Source organism: Lampetra fluviatilis, chromosome 32, assembly GCF_964198595.1.
Source record: "Lampetra fluviatilis chromosome 32, kcLamFluv1.1, whole genome shotgun sequence".
NCBI classification, from domain to species: Eukaryota; Metazoa; Chordata; class Hyperoartia; order Petromyzontiformes; family Petromyzontidae; genus Lampetra; species Lampetra fluviatilis.
Window position 1 is genome coordinate 11,909,698 of NC_136306.1, and position 27,265 is coordinate 11,936,962.

At 50.6% G+C, this 27,265-nt stretch overlaps 1 protein-coding gene across 3 annotated transcripts in view; it reads right to left on the bottom strand.

Annotated features, from left to right (window-relative positions):
• Positions 1-2,906: 2,906 nt before the first annotated feature.
• The window catches only part of LOC144943776 (sodium-coupled neutral amino acid symporter 2-like), a 70,004-nt gene continuing 45,645 nt past the window's right edge, over positions 2,907-27,265 (bottom strand). For all 3 annotated transcript variants that reach the window (XM_078871604.1, XM_078871603.1, XM_078871605.1), the window contains 12 exons: positions 24,329-24,402; positions 22,526-22,618; positions 21,122-21,206; positions 15,967-16,049; positions 15,416-15,474; positions 14,018-14,212; positions 12,608-12,687; positions 11,693-11,793; positions 10,548-10,672; positions 7,096-7,240; positions 5,867-5,964; positions 2,907-4,821 (listed from right to left, as the gene is read on the bottom strand). In XM_078871604.1, the coding sequence (XP_078727730.1) occupies positions 4,726-4,821; positions 5,867-5,964; positions 7,096-7,240; positions 10,548-10,672; positions 11,693-11,793; positions 12,608-12,687; positions 14,018-14,212; positions 15,416-15,474; positions 15,967-16,049; positions 21,122-21,206; positions 22,526-22,618; positions 24,329-24,402 (1,234 nt within the window). In that variant the 3' untranslated portion in view covers positions 2,907-4,725. The remainder of the gene's footprint in view (positions 4,822-5,866; positions 5,965-7,095; positions 7,241-10,547; positions 10,673-11,692; positions 11,794-12,607; positions 12,688-14,017; positions 14,213-15,415; positions 15,475-15,966; positions 16,050-21,121; positions 21,207-22,525; positions 22,619-24,328; positions 24,403-27,265) is intronic.

The following is a 27,265-nucleotide window of genomic DNA, read 5'->3' on the forward strand; positions in this document are numbered from 1 at the left end:
TCCTGGAGAAATCCGATGAAGTATGAAGCGCTTTTTAACAGATGTCCAGTACACCACCACACACACTGGTCACATTCACCAAGACAAAAACAAATCCACTTCAGCATTCAGTTGCATCTTTTAAGGGTTTTTTTATTGTTTATGTACTGTTTTCACAAACGCTTCTTTCGATACAAAAACACCCAAAAACACCCATCTACACGTCCGAGGTGGTGGCGTCACAGTCTAAAGTTGTTTATTCACAACCGCACAACCCAGCAGAGCCTCACTTTCTTTCTCACGTGGTGATGCCACTGGGAGATTCAGCTGCTATCGGTATTAGGGGGCTTTAACAGAAGCACTTTAAACCCATGACCGCGAGGTTTTTTCTGTTTGCTTACATTTCCAAATGTCAAGGACCAGTACACGAGGCGCTTCTGAACACCAAAAGGGTGGCGGTGTAAATGAGGGTCACCAACACAGCCAATCGCGGTTGAGTATTCTCCACAATGTGACATTTTTATAACTGGACAAACGTGCTCTCACGCGAATCTGTTTAGGTTGACAAAAGTGCTCGCATTGGGGAAATGTTTCCTTCAACTCAAAAGGAGACTCGGCAAACTCAGAGGCCTGTCAATGATTTGAATTTTAAAGATGTTTAGCGCGCACACACAAATACATCTGGAGACACTTTCTGTCCACGATTTGGCAAGAGAATGGTGTTGGTGGCCAATACAGGTTCATATTCTCCTGAAGTACAGCAACAAGAACGTGGAAATACATTCAGTCGTAATACGTGCGTGAACATATACCCAACCACGTTCTCTTCAATGTGCCACGAAGTTTTCAATTCTCAGCGGAAGAAATGTTACGTTGCGAAATATCGCCTTCCTTTCAAATGCCAACCTTTGCAGCTACAGTTGCGATGTAAAATTATTCCGAGTTTAAATAAAATGTTGAAGGACCTTTAGTCCATGAAACTACATTTATGTAGCCGTGTTCAAGGCAGTTGTATACAGCGAGCGACGTTGTTTTTTAGATACAGGAACCTCAAAACATGATGGCCCCGTTCAGATGCACCCCACCGATACGTCTGCTTTTAAGTGACAACACGTTTGAAAAACATCGGTGCGCATGTTTTCACTCCCTCGAAATGACAAGGCCGTGCTGTTGAACGAAGACTAAACACGTTTGAAAAAAAGTTTTGCTACAGTCAAATAAGGAGAAACTCATTCCTGCTATTGCAATTGTTTACAAAAAGATAAAGTAGTTAATTTGGGAAAACGCCGTGCTTCCCAGCAACACCACACGTCCTAAAAGTCCACGAGTTCACACACAAGCCCAGCGACTTGCGTCCATAGACACGTTACTTACAGAGCGACACGGACCGTATATGTACAAGAGGGGAAATAAATAACGGCCAATGGGTTCACTGCAGTTCAACCGATCATAAATAGGGCATGTTGGCAAGGGGGTGGAGACGGAGGGGGGGGGGGGATGGCTAATGTTGGAGTGAAAAGTGATGTCACAACACTCGTGCGGCCGTCTGGAACGCTCTTCATTCCGGTATTAGGAAGAGACTGGCACTACGCACTTTCAAATTTAAAACTATTTTCTTTGCGACTGCTTTTTGCGTTTAGTTTGTTGTCCGTCCCTCGCACCGCCGATTAGCACTGTCGGCTACGAACGGTGCGAAAGAAGTTCAACATACATTAGGTACATGGTGAATTTGTCAATGTTCCTGTGTAGTGATCGTGTGAACAGCATGCCGAAACGTTAACGGACCGCACTTTCCCAAGTTTGCTTATAGATCCCGGTAGCTTATTCTACAAAACAGGTTTGTCAAACTGCCAATCGCTTGTACTTAACAAAGCAGTAATCACACAGAACTCCACTCCCTCATGGGCCCACACTTCTGATGCAGGTTTTTGTTACGGGATGTTTTGGTAAGCAGCCTTTTGTATTATATTAAAACAAATGTGTTTAAACTACATTAATACTAGGGAATGACAACCAATATCTGCGTTTCATTAGGACATGCATTCACCCAAAGAAATAAAAATAATGTACATGTTTTAACTGGGTCAGCCTTTGAGTCCATGTTCCAGAGCAGATTGGATACCACCAAAGGTCGCAACAGTTTAGTCCTAACGATTAAGAGTCAATTACTTGATAACCAACGCATTCAAAAAATGGTTATCACGTTATTCACTGTTGTTGTCCACGTAAACAAAAAAACTGAATTATGCCACCTCGGGTGGCACCGACGAGTGATGCGCCTGGTCCCAGCTCGTTGATCGTCATCTCAGGTGGGCCCTGTCGGCAAGCGGCAGGCCACGCGGCGGCCAGCGACGCCGCGCGTCCACTCGGGCCGAGTCCCCGGCTCCAGCGGCGACGCCGCGTCCGGTCGACAATCGCCGGCAGAGAGGACGTCGCGGAAGGCCGCACGCCTCGCACCGAAGCCGGGGGATATCGATCGACGGACTTGGGCAGGGTCAGGGATCACACCCACGCGGCCGAGGCCGCCAAGCGGTGCGCGTGGCCGCACCGCCGCCGACGAATCGCACCGCGCCCGAGATTCGACGAGATCCCAGCCCAATAAGTCGGTGTGTAGTACTTCACCACTACGGCTAGGCCTGTGTAGATGGCTCGAGAGGAACGTCCAACGGCAGGAGGAACTCTGGGAACACCACGATGCAGGAGGTTACGACTAGCCTAGGGATAATCCTACGGATGGGATGATGCGGTTTGCAAGGGAACCATCGCCCAGGTACGATAGTAATCCGTAGCTCCACGCGAAGTCACTAACTTTGGCAATGCTGTAGTTGCAAGTAGATTTTTGCGCGTTATCGATGGACAACACAGTGAAATGGACGCTTACGCTAGTTATAATTTGAACAGACCGAGTTGTTAAGGTAGTATAAAGATACTATGAAAAAAAACCGGTTTTATTTTCCAGATGTAGAACAATGCAGAGACGAATGTGCGTCTGCATTTAAACACCCTAATTTTATGATTCAGCACCGTATTTTACAATATGTACAAACGATACCAACATGCACGTCGACCAGTGGCTATTTTACAATGTACTAACGATTGCTGAAGGTTGTGAGCCGACATTCAAACAGTACCAACTAAAGCACAAAAACAAAATGAGCTACAGTATATCAGAAAATAAAGACCGAGTTAATTACCAAAATCGTTAAGCGATATAGTCCGTAAGATTAGAGTTAAGATACGTCTTAAGTGTATATAGAAAAAGAGCTAAACGGTTTTGTTTGAAATAGCTTAGTTAAATACTGTCTAAGGCATAGCGATCGGAGTTTATCCAGAATAGTCAAAGCACAATGAAACACTACAAGAGAACGACGCGAAAGCAGTAATTGTAGACAAAAACAAAAAAAGCCGTCTTGAGTCTTGCAATTGTGAAACGGAACTATGGCAGCAGTAAAGTCACAGATCCTGGCCAACTGTTTGATAACCTGCAGCATTAAATCGCATTTCCGCCGACAGTTGTTCAAGTTTTTTTCCGCAGCGGGGAAACTCGACTTGACGCGGCCCAGGTCGGGATGTCTTCGTGAATGCCCCCCCCGCCCCCCCACCCCCAGGCGAGGGGGTTTCCACTCCCGAAGCCGCGCCAAAAGGTCGGCACGGACGCTGGCCACAGCCTTGAAAAATTGGAAGACGATAGTGCACGGACCAAAAACATGTAATGCAGAGGTCGGCACATTTAGCGTTAAATACTCCTCCATCTGCACGTTGATACAAGTGCCTGTACGCCCCCACAGAGTATCGTTACAATTGTTATTGTTGTTGTAATTGTAAAACATGGGGCGTGTAAGCCCCTTTCACGAAACGAAAAAAAGAAAGGACGTGGTGTCTGTATGATAATGCAAGCCCTGCTAATATCAAAGTCGATAACACAAGGCTATCGTTTTCTTTATTAACTGGCAAAGCACGCCAGTTCACTACGTTTGCCTTCATTTACCAACCCACCTGCACCACATGATGAAATGAATACCGGCGAAACGAGAGTCGTGAGCTGAACAAACCTTCAAACGAGACACGATGACGAAAAAAACTAAAAAAGAAAATAACTCAAATCCTAAAAGGTAATAAGTCACGGGAATAACCGCTAACACTGTGTTACTACTACGGGTAGCTCAGGATGCCACGTGTCGAGCTCTTCTTCTCTGCGGGTTTCCAGTCTCTCTAGGGTCGCACTTGCAGCAGCCTCGCCTCTTCCTCGATTTTCAAAAGCATCGCCCGAGTCCAGAAAGGGCCGTACGGGCAAGCGGGTCGCTCAGGCCCTGCCCCATCACGGCGGCGGCGAGTGAAACGGTCCCAACGGTGCGGGGTGGGGGGGGTAGTGGGGGTCGTGCGTCACGCCCCCAAACACTCGCGCAGAAATCGCTCGCAGAGTGCGCGGTGGCGCCGCGTGTGCCATTGACCAAGACGGCCGTTGCCGTGGCGCGGGCGCGGTGGCGGTCGCTCCGCGTGGGGGGGGGGGGAGGTGCGGGATCGCCGAGGTTGCCCGGCTGGCGAAGGGAGATTTTTCCGGCCGACGTCTTGCTCGGGGGGTCCGTCCCCGGTCGGTTTGGTCTGGGATGGCTCTGGTATGGCTCTGGGATGGCTCTGGGATGGCTCTGGGATGGCTCTGGGATGGCGATGCACGGCAGGGCGGCTGGGGAGGCGGCGGGAGTTCTGTTGCTGCGAGCGGAACGGGAGTTTCCCCCCGCCCCCTTCTCAGTGGGCACCCCTCGCCTGCTGCACCCAGTCGGAGATGATGAGCCCCATGCTGGCGAACATGAAGAAGATGCCAGACACCAGGAATATGAAGGCCTGCGGGACGAGTCAAAAGCGGGGCTGTTAGGAACGCGCGCACGCACGCACCGCCGAACGGCGAGTTCAAACACGGAGGGCGATGTGAACACGCCTTGGGTTGTCATCTGCGCGCGGTTCGCTCGGTCATCGGCTTCGCTTACAGATTTTCGGACGGCGAGAATGCAAACGGCAAAAGGTAACGCGGGTAAATAAAGCGGCTACTCCAAATGTGCGTGAAGTGAAAATGTGGCTTTACTGGGAGATAATTGGTGGGCTTTTTCCTGCTCACAACGTTCACATTTTGTCGTATTTTTGCACCGGTCCTTGCACTCAACGTTTTGGCCACGCATTCTACCCCAGGCCTCGCCTTAAAATTTTTTTTTTTCTCAATGCACTCTTCGCCAATGTCCAACTATTATTATTTACTATTGCTACTACTACGGCAGGTGAGGCGATGGTGGACTGGATCATGCAGCTACATCAGTGGTGAGCAACATCCCCACTGACCAGGGTGGTGAAGTATGGTCAAACATGACCAAACAGTGTGGGGAGGCCTTCATCCGATAATGCAGTGATAATTGGCCCTACTCTCTTTTGTTACTAATTTACAATTAACACTTATTGTAACTCTGCAACTATAGCTCATTTTCAAATAATGCACATTTTTATTATGGCCTCAGTATACAAATTATCTACTGATTGCAAACCAGGTCATGGTGGTCCGAGTGTTCACTTTACCGCAGAGGTAGCAGCACACCGGCGGTATGGAACATAAGTACTCTTTATCACACTGGGGACTCGCAATTACAGAACACTGCCGACTAATCAATACCCGCTCTGCCAGCAACTTGCAATGTTTAATAAACCGGCGTTTGCAAACCGTTACCGAAGGGAGTTGCCACATACATTGCATGCGTCAAAAGGATTTAAATGAATATGAGCGTGCGTGCTCTGCTTAAACGAGACACAATAAACAAGACAGCTTCATGTCATGACGGTGGAGCCATTGCGGTTGAATTCGTGAATAAAACACTGTTAGTTTCTTTTTGGGTGCAAAACTTACTCCGATCTTCTGCTTGGACTTGAATGGGTATTTCTTGACTATCTTGATGTAAAAGGCGGACGGGAGGATGAAAATGAGCATTGTAGCAGCAGAGGCCCCTGTAAATAGAAAAAAATCCCCGAAAAGCCCAACCATCAGCATGAGTCACGGAGCGAGTACTCTCAAAAACTACAGCCGTTACGCACACGAGCGGAAATTATAGCCAGGGTTCGGTAGACTCTTCCGCTCATTTACCGCAAGGACATCCTTTCTTGTTACAAATTATATCCCAATTGCGCGTTACCTGCATCAGCGCACAGACAATGGTGGCGACAACGCAATTCGGAACACTTACATCAAGGCCACTGTGATGATGACACCCACTGACTGGCTTTCGTGCGACATCCCTACAATGGGTCTCTGTTACCAGCACGACGACAGTGGACTTCCCAACGAGACTGACGACTGGTTCCTACCCTAATGCTACATTCGCAATTTTACATCTGCCGAGCTGTACTGGACCGGATCAATCTGGAAACAAGTTTCCACGCGTTTTTTTTTGGAAAATTCAGTGATGTTGAAAGAAACTAGAACGTATTTTCAATCTTGAGTAGGCAACTGGGGTTTGAACACAGACTCTCAGTGGTGCCAACTCAAAACTTTACGCATCGTCATCATTGTCATCCTCGTCGTCATCACCATCATCTCTCCCTTCACTGCCACGCCTGTGGGGGCACCACCGATGCTGCTGCTGTCACCTCTCTCCACTTCTGCCGGTCCCTCTGCTGTCTTTGCCAGGCCTGGTATCCGCTTATCGGTCCACGTTCTCGCATTTGTCACCCGATTGCCCTGGGGTCACACCATCTCCTTTCCACCGCTGTCTAGCGCTGGGCCCGTAAGACGATGTCGGAGAGTCCCCCGTTTCGTGTTGCGTGTCCAACCCATCACAGTCTCCCTTTCCTCTACCGTTGTCCATGGTGGCGGTCAACGTTCTCCCATCAATTTTACAACCTCCTCTAAGAACCGATTCGTGCGCCCGGCGACCCCACAAGCCAATATGCATTCAACCGTCTCAAACGGACGTCGATCATAAAAAAAACCTAATCTGCGGCCAAGTATTTGTCTGAAATATCGGGCGAGTCTCAGGGTCAGCGGCACACGACTGTGGAGACACGGCGGCGTGCGCAGCGGTAGGCGCTGCGCGTGCGGATGGGCAAGACGGTCGCGTCGAAATGAAAACGTCGACTCACCAATGAAGCCGAATATGTCACGAATCGTCGGCACGAAGATGACCAGGATGTTGACGAACACGAGCAGGCACAGAGCGATGGCGATGTGGCGGATCCAGTTGAACTGCTTGTTCTTGAAGAGCAACTCCTCCACGGACGAGCGGATCTAGAGGGAGAGGCGATGACAAAGACGCGTTCCGTCACTCCGCCGTCGTCGCTACTGCTGCTACTGCTGCCACCGCTCTCAAGAACTTCGCTCAATTCCTCCCCCCATGTGGCAGATTCGGGTCACTCGGGGCGACCCCCCCCACTCGTGCAGACCTCCCCTCGGGTCACTCGGGTTGACCCCCACTCAGACCGCTTCCACTCATCAACGCCGTGCTCAACTGCGTTGCATAAAGGGCCGCATGCCGGTTCAATCCGTGCAACGTAAAGTGAGCAAGCAACATGCAATTCCTGAGATTAAAGGAATACTCTTGTTTCAACATGAATATATACAGACACAACAACAAATACCAAGAACGATAATGGGTTAGTACTCATTTCTAAATCTGAAACGGAGCACGATTGTGAATGGTCCAAAAGGATACAACTGAAAAGAATTTGCTTTGTCTCCACTCACAGTGGCTCCAGGTGTTTCTGTAGATTCACATTTTGCTTAGAATCTGGAAGGACGTGGCTCAAATCGCTCGCACGCGTTGCCGACTCAACGCGATACATTTGTTTCACCAATGGAAGCAACTGTGCTACGAAACGGATATTTGGCGTAATTTTTTAAAACGAATTATACATTCGAAAGTTCATATGTTAGGAGTGCACACTCCTGTCAAAGGCTACGCGACGAAAACTTTAAAGTACGTACATCACAACTCAATTCTTTACCAGAGTATCCAGCTGCAAGCAATTTAAATAGCTCGGGCATGCCACGTGATAACCTCAAATCGCCGTTCTTGCCATCGCCGCACCCAGCGCTGCCAATTTATTAACGCAGAACTGCATTCGCCTCCCCAAAAGCTTTGTGCAGGTTTAAACGATCGCATCAACGCACGTTTCTGCTACTTTGTTCTCAAAATAGAACGCCCGCCGTCTGCGATGGCACAACAACAACGCCGCTGCTGCCGCTGCTGCTGCCTTTCTAGCGAGGTCATCTCGGTGGAGGATTCCCGACCGCTGCGCACGACCCCACGGGATTGCAAAATTGCCTGCGGGGCCAATTTGCAAGGAAATGACCTGACGTTTGTATGCGCTAATGGCACCGTTCGCTCTCTTTTCGTGGAAAGTTTCTTCAAGGATTGAAAATGTATTATGTCATTGTGCCAGTTTATTTATTTTAATGAATGCGTTAATCAAACTGGCAGCCAACGAACAGAACGCGTTCCGAGGGTGACGTCCGCCGAGGAGATGGAGTGATGAAATCAAGTCGAGCACAAGGCCTTGGGCAGATTACTGCAGCCCAGGATCGTGAGATAATGGCAAAGGCTTTGGGGGGGTCCTCGTCCAGCAGTGAATTGATCGTGGCAATGAAGATATAAAAAATGTGTTGACCCGTCCAACAAATGGGCGGGGGTGTTGCGCTGCGTTGAGTGTGCGTAGTAAACTGTAGAGCAACAACATATTCTACACGACACGACATTTACCACTGGGACCACCGTGAAAACGAGATTCCAGATAGAGCAGCGTGCCATTTTACACAACCCATTTATTATTCACGCCAAGCGTCTTCCTGTGGCAACAGCCGCTTCGGGTTTGGCGAGTGCTGTAAATCCAACCGCACCTTGACCCAACGCCTACGTAATTACCTTGGGTATTTCTCAACCGGATCCATCTTTACCTTCTTCAACGATTTTTAGGTTTTTTTTTTCCACACGAATACTCTTTCAGATGACAACACCCTTCTGACGTTTAATGAAAGAGAAAAAAAAAACTTTAAACAAAATCGCCAATCTTCTGAAGATGAAAACGTGCCGCTTTATTTCACAAGCTCTTCCCTGCTGGTTGTTTACGAGAGGAGCAGGGCTGCAGCTGCCCCCCCCCTCCTCCCCTTGACGTCAACTTCTCCGTGACCCACACCGACAAACCAACAGCCCCAACGCGGCACAGCATGGCCGGGGGGGGGGGTGGGCGCAGGCCCAGGCGGTCGCAAAACAAACAACATCCGTTGTTCCAGCACTCTGCGAGTAAACAAACAGCTCGACTCGTGGCCTGCTCTTCATGGTGTCACGTGACACTCGCGTCCTCCTCTACTCCCAGACCGTATGGGCACCACGGTGGCTAGGAGATGTTCACTACCTCGCCTGGTCTACAGAAGGTCGTGGTGGGGGTTCGATCCTGACCCTAACGCCTGCTGTGTATTTGCAATTTGCGTGTCTCTCTCCCCGTGGTCGCGTAAATTTTGCTCCGGGTCCTCCGGTTTTTTTCTCCACATTTAGAATCGACACCATGAGTTTTACGAGTATTTGGCTGCTATAAATGTCCATACGACGACAAGCCGCTTTGTTGAGCTATTATTTGGGACAGCCAGGTCGCTTCTGAAAAAGAGCTACATAGCTCAGTGGGCCTTACCTGGTAAAATACAAAATAGTTTAGTTTTAGTTTCGGCAACGCGTACCCAAACGGCTAAGGCAAACGAGCGAGCGAGCACGCTTCATTTGACACCGCCCGCAGCACGGCGCCCCGGCGACCGCCGTCTGCTTTGTGTTACCAAAACGGGCGGCGTAGAAGGGGCGCTGGCAAAAAAAAAAAAATCGGTGAAACTTGAAAGCGAGGGGGTTTCACTCTCGCTTGGCGCAATCAGAAGAAGACCGGCGCAGCTGGTGGTGGGGGTTTTTGTTTACCGAGATGAGGGCAGAAAGGGGGGGGGGGGCCCTGGGCTGCCAACCACTGCCACCATCGCGTCCCCCCGTTTGACGGAGGAGCGCGGGGTTTTAAACTCACGCTTTGCCGAGACGCCAAGCGGCCAGTAACAAGCGGCGCACTGCCCAAGGTGTCGTTATTTTGAAATCGAATCTGTGGAGTGGTCACCGGAAGCCGAGAGTGCTCATTAGGAATCCGGGCCGAATGCGGGATCAAGATTTAGCTCCAGTGACCGGCACGAGCGTTTATTTACCTTTCAACCGGTGTTAACGCAGACAATTGGAGAAACGTACACATAAAAAAAACGCAGCGCAATGTGGTATGCAACTCAATTACAGGGGTTTGCATCAGCAGGTAACAAGATGGACAAACAACGCCTCGCACTTGCCTCGACACACTGCTGCATCGGCAACCATTTCCCAGCTCGAGAAAGACCCCGATGCATGAGAAAACCACCGAGCTCCAGCGCAACACCGCTCGGTCAGCCGCCCGGCATTCGCAGGCGCGCTGTGCACCACGAGGGGCGTTCAAGGGGCGCGGACGAGGAGGCTGTAGCGAGAGGCGGAGAGAGAGAGAGAAGGCAGGAGGAGCCGTGGCGAGGGAGAGGTGCCGGGCCTCACCGGGAAGAGCACGATGGGCACGGTGAGGGTGACGGCCACGAGCACGGCGAGGCGCACGAGCATGATGAGCAGGTTGTAGGGGTCGCTGTGCAGGAAGGTGTGCAGCAGCTCGGGCTCCACGTTCTCTGCACGACGATCACAGCGGAGCACAACGGTCAACACCGCCGCCGCCGCCAACATCGTCGCCGCCGTCGTGAGACTCGCGACACCCGCAGGGGAGAGCGACGCACGCACGTTGAACTTCTTCCGCACCCCAAGAAGCAAACCGTGCTAATCGGACGCGCGATTATAACGCCGTTAAGTGATGAGCATCCTTGACGGTTTGTGGGAGTAATGATGAAGGATGCGCATCGCTGATTAACGACGTGCCAAACTCTTGCAAGTCGGCGGGACAAACTGGTCCCCGTGACATCCTTTTGCGGTAAAGAATATCTGATTTTGGGAAGTAGCATTTTGTATTCAAAATGTTGAGCATGGTCGCTTAATTTTACATTTACAAGATAGTATTGGTGGACAATAATACCAATAAAACATATTAAGTCTGTGTTTTTATCCGGCCATTCATGCAAACACGTTCCATAAAGCACCAATATGTAGTCAGACATCCACCCCCACAACAACAGCGGCCATTTACAACAAAGTGGAGGTGACGTCACTACATCGCTTGTGCCAGGCTAGGTGCACTTTGAGGTTCTCTTGCGAAGTGTCGAAGGCTCGCTGGCAGGAGGTCACAGGATAGACCCAGTTGCTACTCGTCAACCGACTCCTCCTCCTGCTCCGCCAGAGCAACACAGGACAAAGATCCCCCCGGTAGCCTTCAAAAGACTGCCGGGGCAAGTGCTGGTAGCGAGTAGCGCCTACGAAGGCCGGTACGCCACACGAGGGGGCGGGGTGTGGTCCGCGTCATGCCCGGCCGTCTTTGTCTCCCCGACGACCGGTGTTTAACACGCCGCACCAACGTGCGCTCACGAGGCCCAGTCGACCCAGGGGGAAGGGGCCCACGACCGGTTCGGATATCCGTCGCCGGTGTTGGCCGTGAGCGGAAATCGAACTCGGGTCACCGGGTTCGGAACTCGGCTACCCCACCCCCACAGACACAGACAAACGCAGAGCGCCCCGCAGGGTTTGTTCGCTTCGGCACTCACCGTAGAAAGTGAGGTATCCAAAGACGGCGGTGAGCAGGTACATGATGAACATGAAGAAGATGGAGATGTTGGACACTTGCTGCATGCGCGCACGTGTTGGCCTGAGGCGGAGAAGACACGCACGCGGGGTGAGCCACGCGGGGTGAGCCACGCGGGGTGAGACACGGGGGGTGAGACACGGGGGGTGAGACACGGGGGGTGAGACACGGGGGGTGAGACACGCTTATACTGGAAGAATCCGATGAGCTACAAAGTGGCTTATCACGTGGGCACTCCCAGAAACCCCCCGTGTCACGTGACCTCGTTTAAAGGTGGCGGTGGGGGAACGTCCACCAACTCAGCGGGGCGTGAGACGGCCAATCACTCGGTTCGAATAATTTAGAAGGGAGGCTGAGCCATGAGAGGGGGGGGGGGTGAGCCCCCTCCAGTCAACCAACCCCCGCGACGATAGCGGCGGATGAGACGCTGCCCAGGTGAGGAGCGGACAGCCAGGAGGGACGGGGTGTGGCGGACGTGTGCACATTGACGCCGACAAATGCCTTCAATCAACCACCCACCTGTTCATCGGTCAATAATGAGGCTAAGACAGACAGCTGTGCAATGGGCAATGATGCCTTACGGCCCCGTTGTCAAAACCACATTAAGTCCACCGTCCCATTCTTTATGTAAACCAAAGCAGTGTCAAGATAAAGGCAAATTTATAATGAACAAACACACGTTTAACCAACGTCGCCGGCATAAACAGAAACCAAAGCTCGTATACGCCACGTAGTTTTACGTCAAATCTGAAAGCCATTCCAAGGAAGAATATACACGCGGGACCGCCGTTCTCATTCCGCCAACGGGGTCGAGCCGCGTGGAGTTTCATTCGCAGCGATGGGCAACGGCGGGGGCATTATGCGCGCGACGACGCACCTCTTGAGCTCGGTGTAGATGGGCAGGACCTCGGGGTGGCACACGAACGCAAACGCCAGGATGGGCACTGCGTACGCCGTCTATAAAAAAAAAAGGACGCACGAAACACCGGCGCAATAACGTTGGCGGTTTTAAACACGCAGCTCGGCATCCTGTCGGCTTGACAGAGCAGTTAAACAGTTCGCACACGTACGTTGTAAAAGTCAACGGACTACTTGGATAAATACAGGTTTCTCTCGCTGTGTGCGGTAGGAGGAGGAGAGGGGTTAAAACAAAAGGGCGCATAAAGCGAAACCGCACGAGGAGGCAGCTGCCTGCCTAGTCGCACACACAGTACACACACAGTACACACACAACACACACAGTACACACACAGAGTACATAAACAACGTCCCACTGCATGTGGGGTAATTCAAATCGCATACAGAGGATATTGTTTGGAATTAAGTTATCCGCATATGTACGCAAAATCGCACAACCCAACCCCGCATTAAGCGAGGGGAACCTGGTATTGGTAAAGGTTGACAATGAAATGAAGAAAATTAATAAATTGGTTCCCTTGTAAGACGGCAAGCCCAGTCTTCTGCCTCCTACAGATCTGAAGAAGAGCCACTGCACAGAATACTGTTGATATATTTTTACTTAGAAAAAGGCAATATTCGTTATTAAAGACAAGGATGTTGTTTTTATGTTCACGTTTCTATTACAATGCTAACGCATTGCGTGACATTTTATCTGTAATAAAACAAACCGAAAATGTCAGCTCTCCTTCTAAAAGTCAGCAAGCTTAAAGCAGTAAGCCTGATGGAAATAAATAAATAAATACATAAATAAATATAATACGGCCAAGTCAAAGCTTCTCAATGTTCAAAACAAACACGGGGCGGCTCTCATTTCCGATGGCGTCACCGAGTTAGCCAGTGGTGGAAACTCCACATTCCCATGGCGCGACACAGCAGTAGACATACACGCACACACCACACGCACACGTACACACACACACACACGCATACATGCACACGCATACATGCATACGCACGCACACACAAGGCCATGGCCCCAGCCGCACAGCTCTCATAGTGGAATGCAAATTGTAAATGTTGTAGTGCGTTTACTCTCCAACACACAACAGGTTAGTGCTGAACTAGTAACTAAATTGCAACTAATATTATACATCAGAGGTTTTTTGGGTGAAATCGCGTAAATATGTGTCGTTAAACCGCCACCACCCGACACAGCCAACTAGTGAGGTTTATCACGTAAACAGAATGTGCCAATCAATAACTAGTTCAGCACAAATCGCGTACGACATTTACATGATCTAACCCATAAAACCCTTACTGTGAGAATAGCATCGTTCGCGTGAAGCCCGCTACTACCACCACCACCACCACGGCGTGTTGGACTCACCTGCGAGTTGAACACAAAGTACTTGGCTGTGCAGGAGTCATCGAGCGTGCCGTTGAGGTCGCCGCTGCCGTGAACCTCGCCATTGGTGTACAGCTTCTCCACGCCGTGTGCCGGGCCGTGCAGCGTGCCGTTGAAGGTCACGTTCTCCGCCTCGTCCTCAAACGGGCACGGCAGCGTGAACTTCTTATAGATGATCTGACGGAGCGCGCAGAAGGGGGCAGGGAAACATTCTTACGTTTGGTCACGGTTGGCGCGATTGCGGCCGTGCGACCCAAACTGCGGACCGGGCAGTAAATCATCGTAGTCTGCGTTCCTTCAACGGAGGAGGAACAGCTGAACTATACAGACTCTCTCTCTCTCTGTGAACGGTGAGGTTCTTTTGCACCATACGTAGCCGACCGTGGTCGGAGGTGCGGAGCTTGAATAGAAAATAATAATAATTCACTAAGTTTATTGCGGAAAAGTCTCACTGAGAAGAGAAGTATTCAGAGGTTTTTTTTTCCATGAGGTGTCTGCAATGGGTTGGCTGACCAATTCCTAATAAGGAGTGTTGTGAGATGTGGAAGGAAACGAGAGTTAAATATAGATAACAAGGGAATAACACTCAAGGCTACGCACAGGCGTATTCGAGAATACACCGCTGTAACGCAACATCTTGGCAAACTCACAGCCCGCGCCTGCAACACTTTGGTATATCCAGGGGCAGTCCACGCGTGCGAGTACTGTTCAGCTTCAACCCCGCTTAGCTTTCGATGAGATCGAGTGCATTCGGGCGATTTGCACATCGTCGTCGGGCGTGGAATTACGAGCGTCAAACCCGGTGGAGCACACCGGGCGACGCGTTCCAGTCGCAGCTGCCGCTGTTGCCCGCCACTTTGCCGCGTTAAAATTCACGGGTACCGGGGCAACCGGCTCTGCGGTGGCTCACGTCCACAGGAGCGAGCGCGAGCTCGGCATCTTGGGTCAAAGCCCCCAAGGGTAATGGTTTTCCGTGACGGGCCGTCGCAGCCAGCCGGCGAGCGACTATATCCGTCTCAGCCGAGTCACCAAAAGGATATCCGCGTACCGAAATTGTCTTGCGTGTGTAAAGAGAGAGGATATTAAATATATATATACGTGAATCCGGTGTAGATAGCTGCGAGGCCGGACTAACCGATGACAAATGAAGCCAGAGGCGCTCTTGACCAATGCGGCAACGTGCCGTGCGAGTTTAGATGCCGGATGAGAGTGCGTTTTTAAGTTGCTATCGTGTGCAGTGAATGACGGAGTGATTGGGGCCAATAACAGAAGGCACTATGAGATCTCTACGTTTGTTTTGTTTTCAAAGCATTTTCTACCACAAATGAACGGACTTGTCATTTATTTATTTTATTACTAAAATAAGAAAGGCATACATACCACTATTTGGAAGAACACCATGCAGGCCAAGGAGAAGGTGCTTGTGTATCCCAAGTAACCTGTGAATGAGAAAAAAAACATAATTACTTCACTAAAACATGGCATCAATGCTCATTTGACAGTTCAGTTTCATGCATGTTCATGTGCCGGTTACGTAAACCCTCAAAGATGTGTTCATGCACGATTTTGTTGAGATTCATAGCTTTGAACTCTGGCTAAACACAGCAGCAGCAGCAGCGGCTCACCGCATCAGCCCCTTGCTGGATTTTCCCCAGTACGGTGCCAAATATAAATGTGGCTTTCACATTTCCTGGCTCAACACGAACCGACTGCGGAAGCCAAATCACACGGGAGCGGTGGGGCGTCGTCATCACCGCTTTGCCAAAGCCAGGGTTCGTGCCCCGACCTGCCACGTGCGGTGGTCCCCGTTACCCCCCCCCCCCCCCCGGCTCCGCACCGTTACCGGGTCACCTTTAGAAGGGCGCCGATGCGCCGGGCAGGCCCATCGACCGACAAAAAGAAAAAACGGCAACGCAAAATCCTGGACTCACCGATATTCTTCATGAGCGAGAGGGGGAGGATGATCGCGATGCTCACGAGGATGACCAAGTAGTTTCCATTCAGATACCAGGGACTGAGAACACAAGATTTAAATTGCGTTAGAACGAGAGACCGATCGGTAAATGCACGAGAGAAACGCTACTTTTGCGAGAGGAGGAGGCGGAGGAGCAGCGATTGGAGTTTGGGTGCGGTGGGGGTATGGGTTGGGCTCTCGTTACAGAGCCCCCCCCCCCCCCGTCACCCCCGTGTGTTGGGGCTAACCCTCATACCATATACAAACAAGGCAGCCAGGCAGGCAGCAGATCCGGCCGGTGCAAGAAATAGCTCATAACGCGAGTGCCTGTCCCCTGCGTGACGATTGCGGAGCGAGCGCGTGACCGCGGCCAGGTCAATATCAAGAGCACCGTTAATCATCACGACAGCTCTCAAAGGAAGGCGCGATGAGGGTGGACACTATAAGCAAATGCACATGTGAATGCAATTTATTTATACTTAAAACATTATTTCAGATGGTGATTATTATATAACACCGAGGGCTGCGAGTGCCGTGTATTCGACACGCACAAAGACAAACGGCATCCTCGTAGCTTCGCTCACACAAAATTATTAATTAAAGTGGCTGTTAAAGTTGATACAGCAGGCGGGAGAGGGGGTGGGGCAGTCTCCAGCGCCAGGCATGGCTGCTGTTGTCTCTCTCCACTACCCGAGGTTGCCACACCACCAATTAATTTTTTAGCCTCTATTAACCTTACGGGGCAGGGCAAGGTCAGATTCAGAATCCAATTGTCAGTCGTGGTCTGCTTGGCCAGAGTTGAAGCCGTGTAATCTGGGATCTAACTGGGCGTGTGCTACCCACTAAGCCACCACGACAGCGAGGTGCTCGCACGCACATCCACACAGAAACGCACCCAGACCAAACGCAAATGAGACGTTCAATCATGCTCCATATGGGGAAAACAATCAACACGGTATGAACAAAGTCAACTAACGTTTCAAAACAGAGCAGACCGCAGTGGAGTTTGTCTAGACGCCTTCATGGGGTGGTAAACCATGTCACAAATCACGTGTAAATCTAGCCACCACGAGTCCCCCATTACACCGTTACCGTACCCAAGTGCACTTGCAGAGTCTCGGCCATCACCGCTACCGCTCCGGGACATTTACCCCGCAGTGGCAGCACCGCCTTGCGTCCTCCGGTGGCCAGGGGGCCAAGGCGGGGTCACGTCGCGTCGCGAGCGAGCGATCGCAAGCAGAATTCAATCGCCCCCCCCCCACCACCGCGTCTCAGTTACAGATTCCCCGCATAGCGCATGGCTCACCGACGCACGCGGCTGCCAGGGCATGGTGGGGACGAGCCCGGTGCTTTTTACAAATTTATATTTTCCTTCCACCACTCTCCCTTCCCTAAGCGACAGGGCACCATCCTGGATAGAAGTCGAAGGGACTTGAGGCCAGCAGTGCGGACAAACTGTCAAGGCTTGCGCGGTCCCACGCCTGCGATCCAACAGGTTGGAGGATCGCGTACGTTTGCGAAACTAAAAAAACTCACCGGGGCTGCCAGCACGTGGTGGGGTGAGCCCGGCGAAGTTGGTTTACTTCAACTTGCACCTTCCCATAGCAACCCACCAAGAAGTCACAGGGCTTCGCTAGCGCGGAGCACAGACTGTCGCGGTTTGTGTGGTCCCCGTGTGGGTGAAGGTTGGCGGATCGTGTCCGTCTCTCAAACTCAAAGAGCTTGCTGGGGCTGCCCACAGGAGGCCGGGAGATGGCAGCGCAGCAAGTGGGTGTCACAAAATACGTCTGTGGATCTTTGAGTGCTGTTCCCTTTCTCTTTGTGTATCTTAGTTTGTACCAGCAATAAAACATCGTCACTTGAAACTAACCATGCCAAATATCTCAATGCAAGACCCTGCATTGGTAAAATAAATTACAGGGTAGTCCTCTACTTACGATGGAGAGGCGTTACGACGACCCCATCGTAAGTCGAAGATGGCCTAGCCTACCCACGAGTCTTAAAGAACGGTGATAATTTAGCAAAACAGAGCAATTTACAGGACCGTACTGTATAAACTATATACTGTATGTATTTATTAATTACAATACTGTATTGCACAGTAAAATGTAAAGTAAAAAAAACCAAGGTAAATTCTTAGCCTACCTATATGAACTTTTAACACGCGCTAACACCGAGACAACTTAACTCCGTCGACCGCTGGTGAGAGTGAGAGGTATCACCACACAAGGCGGGAGATGCGTACGGTACATCCTGGCAGCGTCCCAACGTACAGTATCGTACCTCGTACGCTGCTGCGTTTGGCTGCCGCGCGAAATGTAAAATATTTTACAATTTTGTCGTATGGCTATCGCCATCGTAAGATCTAAATATCGTAAGTTGGACCATCGTAACTCGGGGACTATCTGTACAACTATTATTATTAATTTCCAATATTGATTTCCCCAAAGTGGAACTAATTTCTTCGACCTGAGCATAGAGAGGTGTGGGGTTGGGCCGACTCCCGACCGGGTATTGAACTCATGCGCTCTGCTCTTACAAGTTGAGCACTCTCTCTGTGGCACTACAAGGTCAGACATTATTGTTACAACTTAATACTGCAATGCCAGAGAGCAAGGAACGGGTTTCTGGCCGCCCTATACTTGCGATGCTCAGACAGAGTTAGCCTCTCCACCTCGCTAATCGCCCGTGGCTGGAAGTGTTAAGCCTGCGGGATAAAACGGAATGCCAAAGCCAGGCTAGCGTTTCTGCTGCTGCTACATCTGCTGCTGCTGCTGCCCGTGGATCGTGTTGCACTAAAGGGAGCTCAATCGTCGCGCCAGCAAGAAGAGATGTTTTCTACGGCTTGGCAAAGCTACCTGGGGAGAGTGAGAAGGGCCAGGTGACAGCCGACGCTATAAATGTGGAAAACCCAAATGTGAAGAGCAAGTTGGTAAATAATTATATGCATTCTAAGCGGACTCATCACTGTGATGTCGTGCACAATGGCACTAGAATGATACAACGCTCCAATTAAAACAACGTTTCATGGCTGTACATTACACACGAGATAGAAGCTGCGCCAACAATAAGATCCATCCAGGGAACATTTCAAATGTGATGGCCGTGCTTAGTAGAAGTTATCGGCGTTCAACCATTGAATGGAAATTCTCAATTATTGTCTCAACAAACATTCGCGAGACGAGCGTCTCATCGGGACGTCCGGGCTGCCGGCATCTCCCGCGTTGGGACTTGTTCAGCAGCGGCGCTCGGCCGTGTCGCCAAACGGCACCTGGCGTCTGGGCTACGATAAACAAAAGCGGCGATTCTCTCTCTCCCAACGAATGGCCACCGCTGCCACCAGCGGCGCCGTGACATCATTGCCTTCTCGTGCCTGCGCAGTCGCCTCCATTCGAGGAGGAGACAACAACCGGTTGAATGCCAAGTGAATGTTCATTGCCGCAAATTATACGTCGTCTAAACCAAACCAAAATATATTAACACCCAGATGAAAATAAAACACCGCTCAGGACGGCGCAGCTTTGTTGTACCAACCAATCTTGAAAGTCGGTGTTCATAAACTGACGCCAAATCAACTCATCCATTGACCCACTAACCTACTCAATATACCCATAAACCTAGTCAATATACCAACTAAGCTAGGCAATCTACCCATCTATCTCGTAATAACCAGGAATGCAAGTGGTTGGTTAGTGTTTTGGCAGCAGCAACAGCAGCTAAACTATGGACAGTTGGTAAAGGAAAAGACACACAGTGGAATTATCACAAGACAATTATAACAATAACGCATATGCAAGTAAATGTTGCCCATCTGCAAGATGACATTAAACTACCAGCAATAAATTCCGCATCTGGTGTCAGGAATGCCATACTTATAAACGTGCACCTCTTAAGATAACACCATTGTGCGTGACATGGCGATCATTCTCTGTAAATAGCAATCGGGCAGAAACCGGAATTCAATTTAATTTTCTGTAAACCCATTTGGGTTCCGTGACATTGGCAGCACCATCCAAGACTGGGGGACTCACTTTCCAAGCCACCGAAAGCCAAGTCTCGGGCAAGTGCTATCCATCACACTTGCCCAGCAAGTCACTGGGTTGTGAATTAATAGCATGCCCAAGGTGCAGACCTCACGGTGTAGTGTCCTCGGCTGATTAGCTCCCTGACACTCTCATTACGCGTGCACACTCACACAAGGTTTATATTCGAGTGGCCAATTTGTTTCTGGATTATTGAAAGTACAAAAAGTGTGCCCATTTATTACACCGTCGACGAACCACGGGTAAACTCGCTATGTAGTTAGCAGATTGCCATTTACCCAGAAAGCATTTAGAAGGGAAATATGTCAACGTGACTCTCCGTTTAAAGGAGCGTCACACGGTGGGGGCAATCTGTTTCATTGGCGCCCCTATACTTGCCGTGGGAATGTGGAACATTCCACATTCCCACAGCAAGAGCCAGTCTATAACTCTGAATTTTAACTCATCACATCACAAATGCTATTTGTTTAACAAGGCAAGTCCTTTGCGGCAAACCCTCATTGAGTATACGCATGCTTAATCTACTGTACACATTTATTAGATGCCAATGGTCAAGATTAATGACGCAGTGGCAGTCAACCGGGGAAACGGAGCGATGAAATCAGCTTGCATGATGACATCAGGTGGGTCGTTTCATCGCAGCATCGAGAGAGATGACATGGGCTTGGGGAGGCCTTCATGCAGCAGTGGACGGACCACGACTCACGATGATGATCATGAATTGCTTCCGAATGTCGTCATAGCAACAAGACGGAACTCAAGACGGAACTCAAAGACGGTCACCGCATCGCGCGGCGCTCTCAGATGCACTTCTGGAGACGTCCGGAACGCTCTTCCTTCCGACACGAGGAAGCCACTGGAGCTATTATGCACTTATAAATCACCGAGATTTAAAACTCATTTCGCTACAACTGCTTTTTGTGTTTAGTTTGTTGTCCTTCCTCCGCACCTCCGATCAGCACGGTTAGTAGCTACGTGCGGTACGATAGAAGTTCAACGTACGTACGTACGCGCATACAAGGTGGACGTGTGAGCGAATGGGCCGCGGGCCCGCGGCAGCGAGGCTTGCCGCTACTCGCTCGTACTCACTTGGCGTCCAGGACGGACTGGTCGCACAGCGCGCGGATCACCGCCGGGAGCTCGTACTTCACGATGAAGAGGTAGCTGGACATGGCTGCACGGAAACAAGTCGGGGCGGGGGGGGGGGCACAGCGACAATTCAACGAATGCGTCACACGGCGCACAAGTGGGGCTTTGAGCGTAACATCTCTCGAGCCGCTTCAACGCAGGCGGGGATCTCCACAGGTGCACAACTTTGCCTTGCCTCCCACACAACGCGCGAGAGGAGGGCGCAAGCGCCAGGGAATGAAACTCAGCCATCGAGTTGGGGCGCGAGGCACCGCATTTGCCGTTTAACGTACCCGATTATAAATGCGCGCATTAACATACGTAACAAAACAAACTATAGCGGAATAATAAAAATAACAGCAGCATTGCCCGTAGGCAAAAGGCCTTCACAAAATACGAACAAAGAAAATGGCAAAGATAAATGATATCGTGTGGCGGAAGAAATAATTCCATCACGTTGCTGGAAAAGGGCGCATCAATAATGAAATAGCACGCTGCAAAGGAGCTCTAATTTGCATCTTTAAAGCGTGGGGCTCCGACAGACGCGGGGGCTGTTGATGCACCGTGGAGATTACCAGTGGCCTGTTCGGGGAAATTTGAGGATTTCTGGAGGCTTTGCAAAATAGTAATTATAAAAATATATAACATTTATTTCAAATGTATAATACGACAGCAGAACAAGGGATGCCAAACACGAGATTTTATAATTCACTGCACGTTGCAAGGTTGGCTGAAGTAAGTTTGAAGGCAACCCACTTTGGTGCTTAAAAAAGAACAACAAATTTAACCCCAATCTACGTTTGGGGATTAAAAAAGGACATTAGGCGGATTATATTTATAAACATTTGCATTGCATTTGTAGCCGTCCCATAAATTGTACTTGCCCTCGCCATAGGAACATGGAATTACCATCACGAGCAGAGAACTGCAAATCCGGCAACAAAGCACCACTTATTTGAACAGCAGCCTCACACACGCACGAACACGCGCACGCACACGCGCACGCACGCACACGCACGCAAGCACACACACGCACGCACGCACGCACACGCACACACACACGCACGCACACACACACACACACGCACGCACACACGCGCACACACACACACACACGCGCACACGCCGTGCAACAGCGGCGGTGCCGAGTTGAACCTGAAACACCCAGCGTGGCTCCGAAGGGCCCCTTCACAACAACCAGGGCCCCCCCACCCCGCCCACAAGGGGGGTGTAGCGATCACAGGGGTTCAGCAACAAACCTTGCTGCGCTCTCAGCAATGCTCGAGTGGGGTGGGCTTTAGGAAAAACACGAATATTTCCCTGAACGGAAGGCGGTAAAAAGAGCGGAAATGACAATGAGCTCACCTCCGACATTCTGCAAGGTGATAGCGCCGGCTGCAGACAGCTTTCCAGGAAGTTTGAAAGCAAGGAAGCCGAGCTGCTCGTACGACTTTGTGCCTAAAACAACAAAATAAACGGAGCAGTGGGTGACGTTTTTGCGAAAAGATTTGTCACCACCAAAACAAACTTCCTAATGACTGTATCTGAACATTGTTTTGATTGAATGCATTTTTTAGATGTTGATATTTATTTATTTTGTATTTCTGTAGATTAAGACATTTTATTTTCTGAAAAGGACAAAGCAACGTAGAATGGTGGCGAGTGAATTGCACCGAGAAGCTGGTATCTCAACTGGTTCTGGACCACCCCTTGACCAACCAACACGGTCCACCATGATGAAGGATCGTCAAACAACTGCCATGACCACCAGGTACGTTCAACTTCTTTCGCACCATATGTAGCAAACCGTGCCAATTACAAAAGGACTGTAAATTTTCAAAAGTAACAACAATGTAAAAAATATACATCTAAATTACCTCTTGCTTGATCACTGAGCAGTGCTTAATGTAAATTGTTGTAAGTCAATAGGCAAACGCTTGTGGTGAGGTGCAGTGTGGGTATCACCAGCGAGAACGGCTGTTACCAATGAGCACAGGACAAAATGAACTCATTAGACAGGGCGCCCCCCCCCTCCCCCGTCTGTGTTCAGAGTTTCACAAGCACCCAAGTACAGCTGACTTCATTAAAATTCAGCCCTTGACAGAGATCTAGCAATCCAGCCATATGTTACAACACTGAGTAGAACATCGGTACCACTCCACACACACACACACAACGTCACGTGTGCGTATCCTTCGACAAAGTTCACGCCCACAATCAAACATGTGCATTCATACAAACAGAACGACTAGTTCCAACGCAGTGTCACGGTCACCACGGTGCAGCCACATACAATAACAGATGTCACTGTTGCTGCCATTAGCCAAGCTAATGGGTCCCTTAGTGCGGGAGTGTGGACTCCACGTATATGGCTGCTCGACGCACACTTTGCATCAGCGTCGCATTCGTGGCTGTACTGTACTGATGAATCCTTATGAGGCCGAAAGCAGCCTGTACCACTGCTGCTGTCAGGTCGGTCACATTTACCCATTCAGGCCTCCCTCGCTCCATGTCGGTTCTGTTTGTGCAATGTCGCGCTGTAAATGCGGCCAACCAATTTCTACCTAAAATTTGCTCTATGCGGTTTGAATTCACTCAACATGCGGATTTGTGGTCGGACGTGGCACAACGTTGTACTGTGTGTGTGTACTGTGTGTCCTGTGTGTGTGCTGTGTGCGTGTGTACTGTGTGTGGTGTGTACTGTGTGTACCATGTGTGTGTACGGTGTGTCCTGTGTGTGTGCTGTGTGTGGTGTGTACGGTGTGTGTGTACCGTGTGTGTACCGTGTACGTACTGTGTGTGTACTGTGTGTGTGTACTGTGTGTACAGTGTGCGCGACTCGGCAGGCAGCTGTCTCGTGCAGTTTTTCTTTGCGAGCCACTTTTTTTAACGCATCCACGACTGCCGCATCTAGCAAGGGGAACCTGTATTTATTTTGATGGTGGCCTTGTATGTATGTATGTTGAACTTCTTCCACACCGTACGTAGCCAACCGTGCTAAGCAAGAGGACCACAATGCACTTCTTCAGGAAATGATGACGCCTCCTTGAAAAGTGCACAAAGGCCGAGTGTTTTTTCCACATTTCTGCGTGTTGTTCGAAACTCAAGTACTGTTGCAACGTCGACAAAGAGTCTGGCGTCTGGTGTTTGCCACGAGCGCCGGCTTACCGGCAGTGTCCGACGTGACCAGCAAGAGATGCACCGAGTACAGCGACAGGACAGCCACGCCGAAGAGCAGAACTCTGCAACGAAGCGGCCGCATACTCGTAAGGCACAAGATCAAACAACGATCTTCAAAGCACTGAACGGCAAAATGACTCGACAGATATTTCACTTAAGCAAATAGTCATTCAGGTGATTTTATTGGTTACCGACAAACTAAAAGTGCACGGGTGTATCGCGAGGACAGGGAAAGCAGGAATGTGCAAATATTGCATGAAAGTTGAACTCTGAATGCCGGATCGAATATCCACATTTCAACAATTCTAGTACATAGGACATTGACAGCATAATCGGACCTGTACCTAGTGAACCATTCCATTTCCCTGAATTCCTTGACCACAATGCCTGCCCCTCCAAAGCAAAATAATCTTTCCGCATACATTGCGTCAACACGATTGTGCTTACCACAACCCGACACTCGGGTGGCAACACACCGTAAATAATTAACGATGACCACGAAGCCCACCGCGTCGACATTCTTTCTAGGCAAATGCCGCACAGCCCACTTTGCTCCCCGACCGCCTTCTGATGCAACACTCGCACGGGTTTACGACAGCGGACGACTCTGCGGTCGCGCGCCACGTTCCCTCCCGTGGCCCCACGTCGTCACAGGCATGCCCCCCCCACCCCCCCGTGACATAACGGTGCCCGACTGTGGGCTGTTGAGGGGGGCCCATCTAACTCGGGAAAGGATGAAGGTCTGGTCACGTGAATGTCGTCGACGCGCACCGCCGGGCTGCGCTAGGAGGCAGCTGCGATGTACGTGAACAAAGGATGCCGAACGGCGACGTGAACGCAACTCGCAACTCGCCCGGCGCCCTGCGTGCAAACAACCGACAACAACCGTCGACTGCCCCCATGCTCCTACAAGCAAATGGGTTGTTTGTTTGTACTGAGGATCCTCAGCCACCCGGGACATTTTCCACATATCCGTGATGACTCCCCCCCCCCACACCACGCTAACCAATGTGGTGAAGCATGCTCAAACAACCCCCCCCACGGTGTGGGGGGGGGGCTCTTATCCAGCAGTGGGTTCACAAATGGCTACGCACGTCGTGTGTGAGACAGCCTCTCCACAGAAGACAACACACCCTGGCGGTGAGACCCACTCGGCCACTGCCAATGTGCGAGATTTGCGATCTCAAGGGCGATGATTTTTCCTGCCGTTCTGACCAACCCAGCTACGTCCCAGCCGTGGCGGTCTACGCCGTGTCGACGTTATTCACCGTGGACGTAGTGAAAAGCGGCTGCCTCGGCAGGCAACATAAACCTGCGGGCGTTTTTAACGATCCGTTCTCAGGACCTCTTCACAGGCTGCGGCTCGCGATGACCCCCACGCGAGGCTCCTGGCAGAGAGGCTGCGCTTGCTACAGTGGGTACATTATCGCATTACGCAGAATCTGACACGCCGCTTGTTTTCCCAAAAGCTGCTACGCCAATTTACACGCAATTTCTTCATCCGTGGAGGAGCGCCAATGTCCACAAGCTGTCGAATCACAGCGACTGTTCATAAGTCGGGGTGGGGGGTGGAAGGAGGTGGCGGTGGGCGAGGAGTACGACAACTGTGGACCTCGCTAAACCGTGCCCCAATGGCTGCGTGGGAGACGTGCCCACCTACCACGAGCGGAAGATGAAAGAATCGCCAAACTGCGACTGCGGTGAAGACCAAACAGTCGAACGTCACCGGACGAATTGACCGTCCGTGCAACACCGTGGCGGCGTCGCTGCGATCCATAGAGCATCTAACCGCCTCCTTGGATCGGTGGAAGAGACTTGGGAATTCGACTGATAACACGTCTCAAGACTTTTTACTTTTCTCTCGTGCCACACACGAGAGAAAACGGCGGTGGGCGGGCGAGTTCCGTTTTCATCTCAAGCGCCAGTGCGGAGGCCCCTCTGTATCTCACTAGTCGTGGGACGGAGCAAAACAAATAAAACTGCGGTGTCGGGTTGCTCGAACTTCGTCAATGAGATACAACACGCTGGGCAATAAGTCTTCCGCAAGGTTCGCTGACGCACGCGTGGGACGTGCGTCAGCGACGGACGAGGCAAGTCGGATCGCTGTCACCCTCTCCGGGCTGCTTCTCTTCATTCGCAGCCTCTTGGTCAATCGCTTCCCCCCACCCATTTCCGCACACTGTACACAGGTGCCACAGACGTGGACTGTATCTACAAATGAACGCACAGTCCGCTCGCGTAAGTAAAACTTTTAATCCGAGCCGAGAGCACGTGCGCGATAACACGGACGCGGCGCATGTTTGCGCAAAAGATGACGGACCGGCCTTCGATGTAATGCTACAAAGCCACTCTTTGTATATTTTAGCAAATCGGTGTTGTCCATGTACGGGACGAGTCAAGTGTGGACTTGTGGGAGTTTTGGCACTTTTTACTCGGCAGCAGAGGGTACATATAGAGAACAAATTGGACTTTAGAAGAGATCTGTAACTAAATTTATAAATATGTTCGTGACACAAGAGAGGCGATGACTATATTTTGATAAAATCACTGATGGGATATTTTACGTCCACGCCGATTCCTTGCCTGTTTGACCATTCTCACAAAATTTAGGATGACTTTTGAGCGCAACCGATGAGCCCTGGATTCAGAGTTTGGCCCTGTATGAAGCAGCGAGCCACAGGAACATGCTCCTGCTCCGCAGAGAGAGCACACCATCCCATATCTGTGATATCTTATCTCTTTCCCCACAGAGAGCTGTGCCAATGCCGCATGACAGCGGCTAGCCGGGTAACAAATTATCGCTCAGACTCGGTGGCGAGGAGCCATATTGATTGTGCCGACTTTCAGGCCCTCTTGAGTTACATAAAAAAAGTTGCTGGCTTTTAATGCATAGCACTGCACAGAAAATGTGCTCGTTGCATTAAT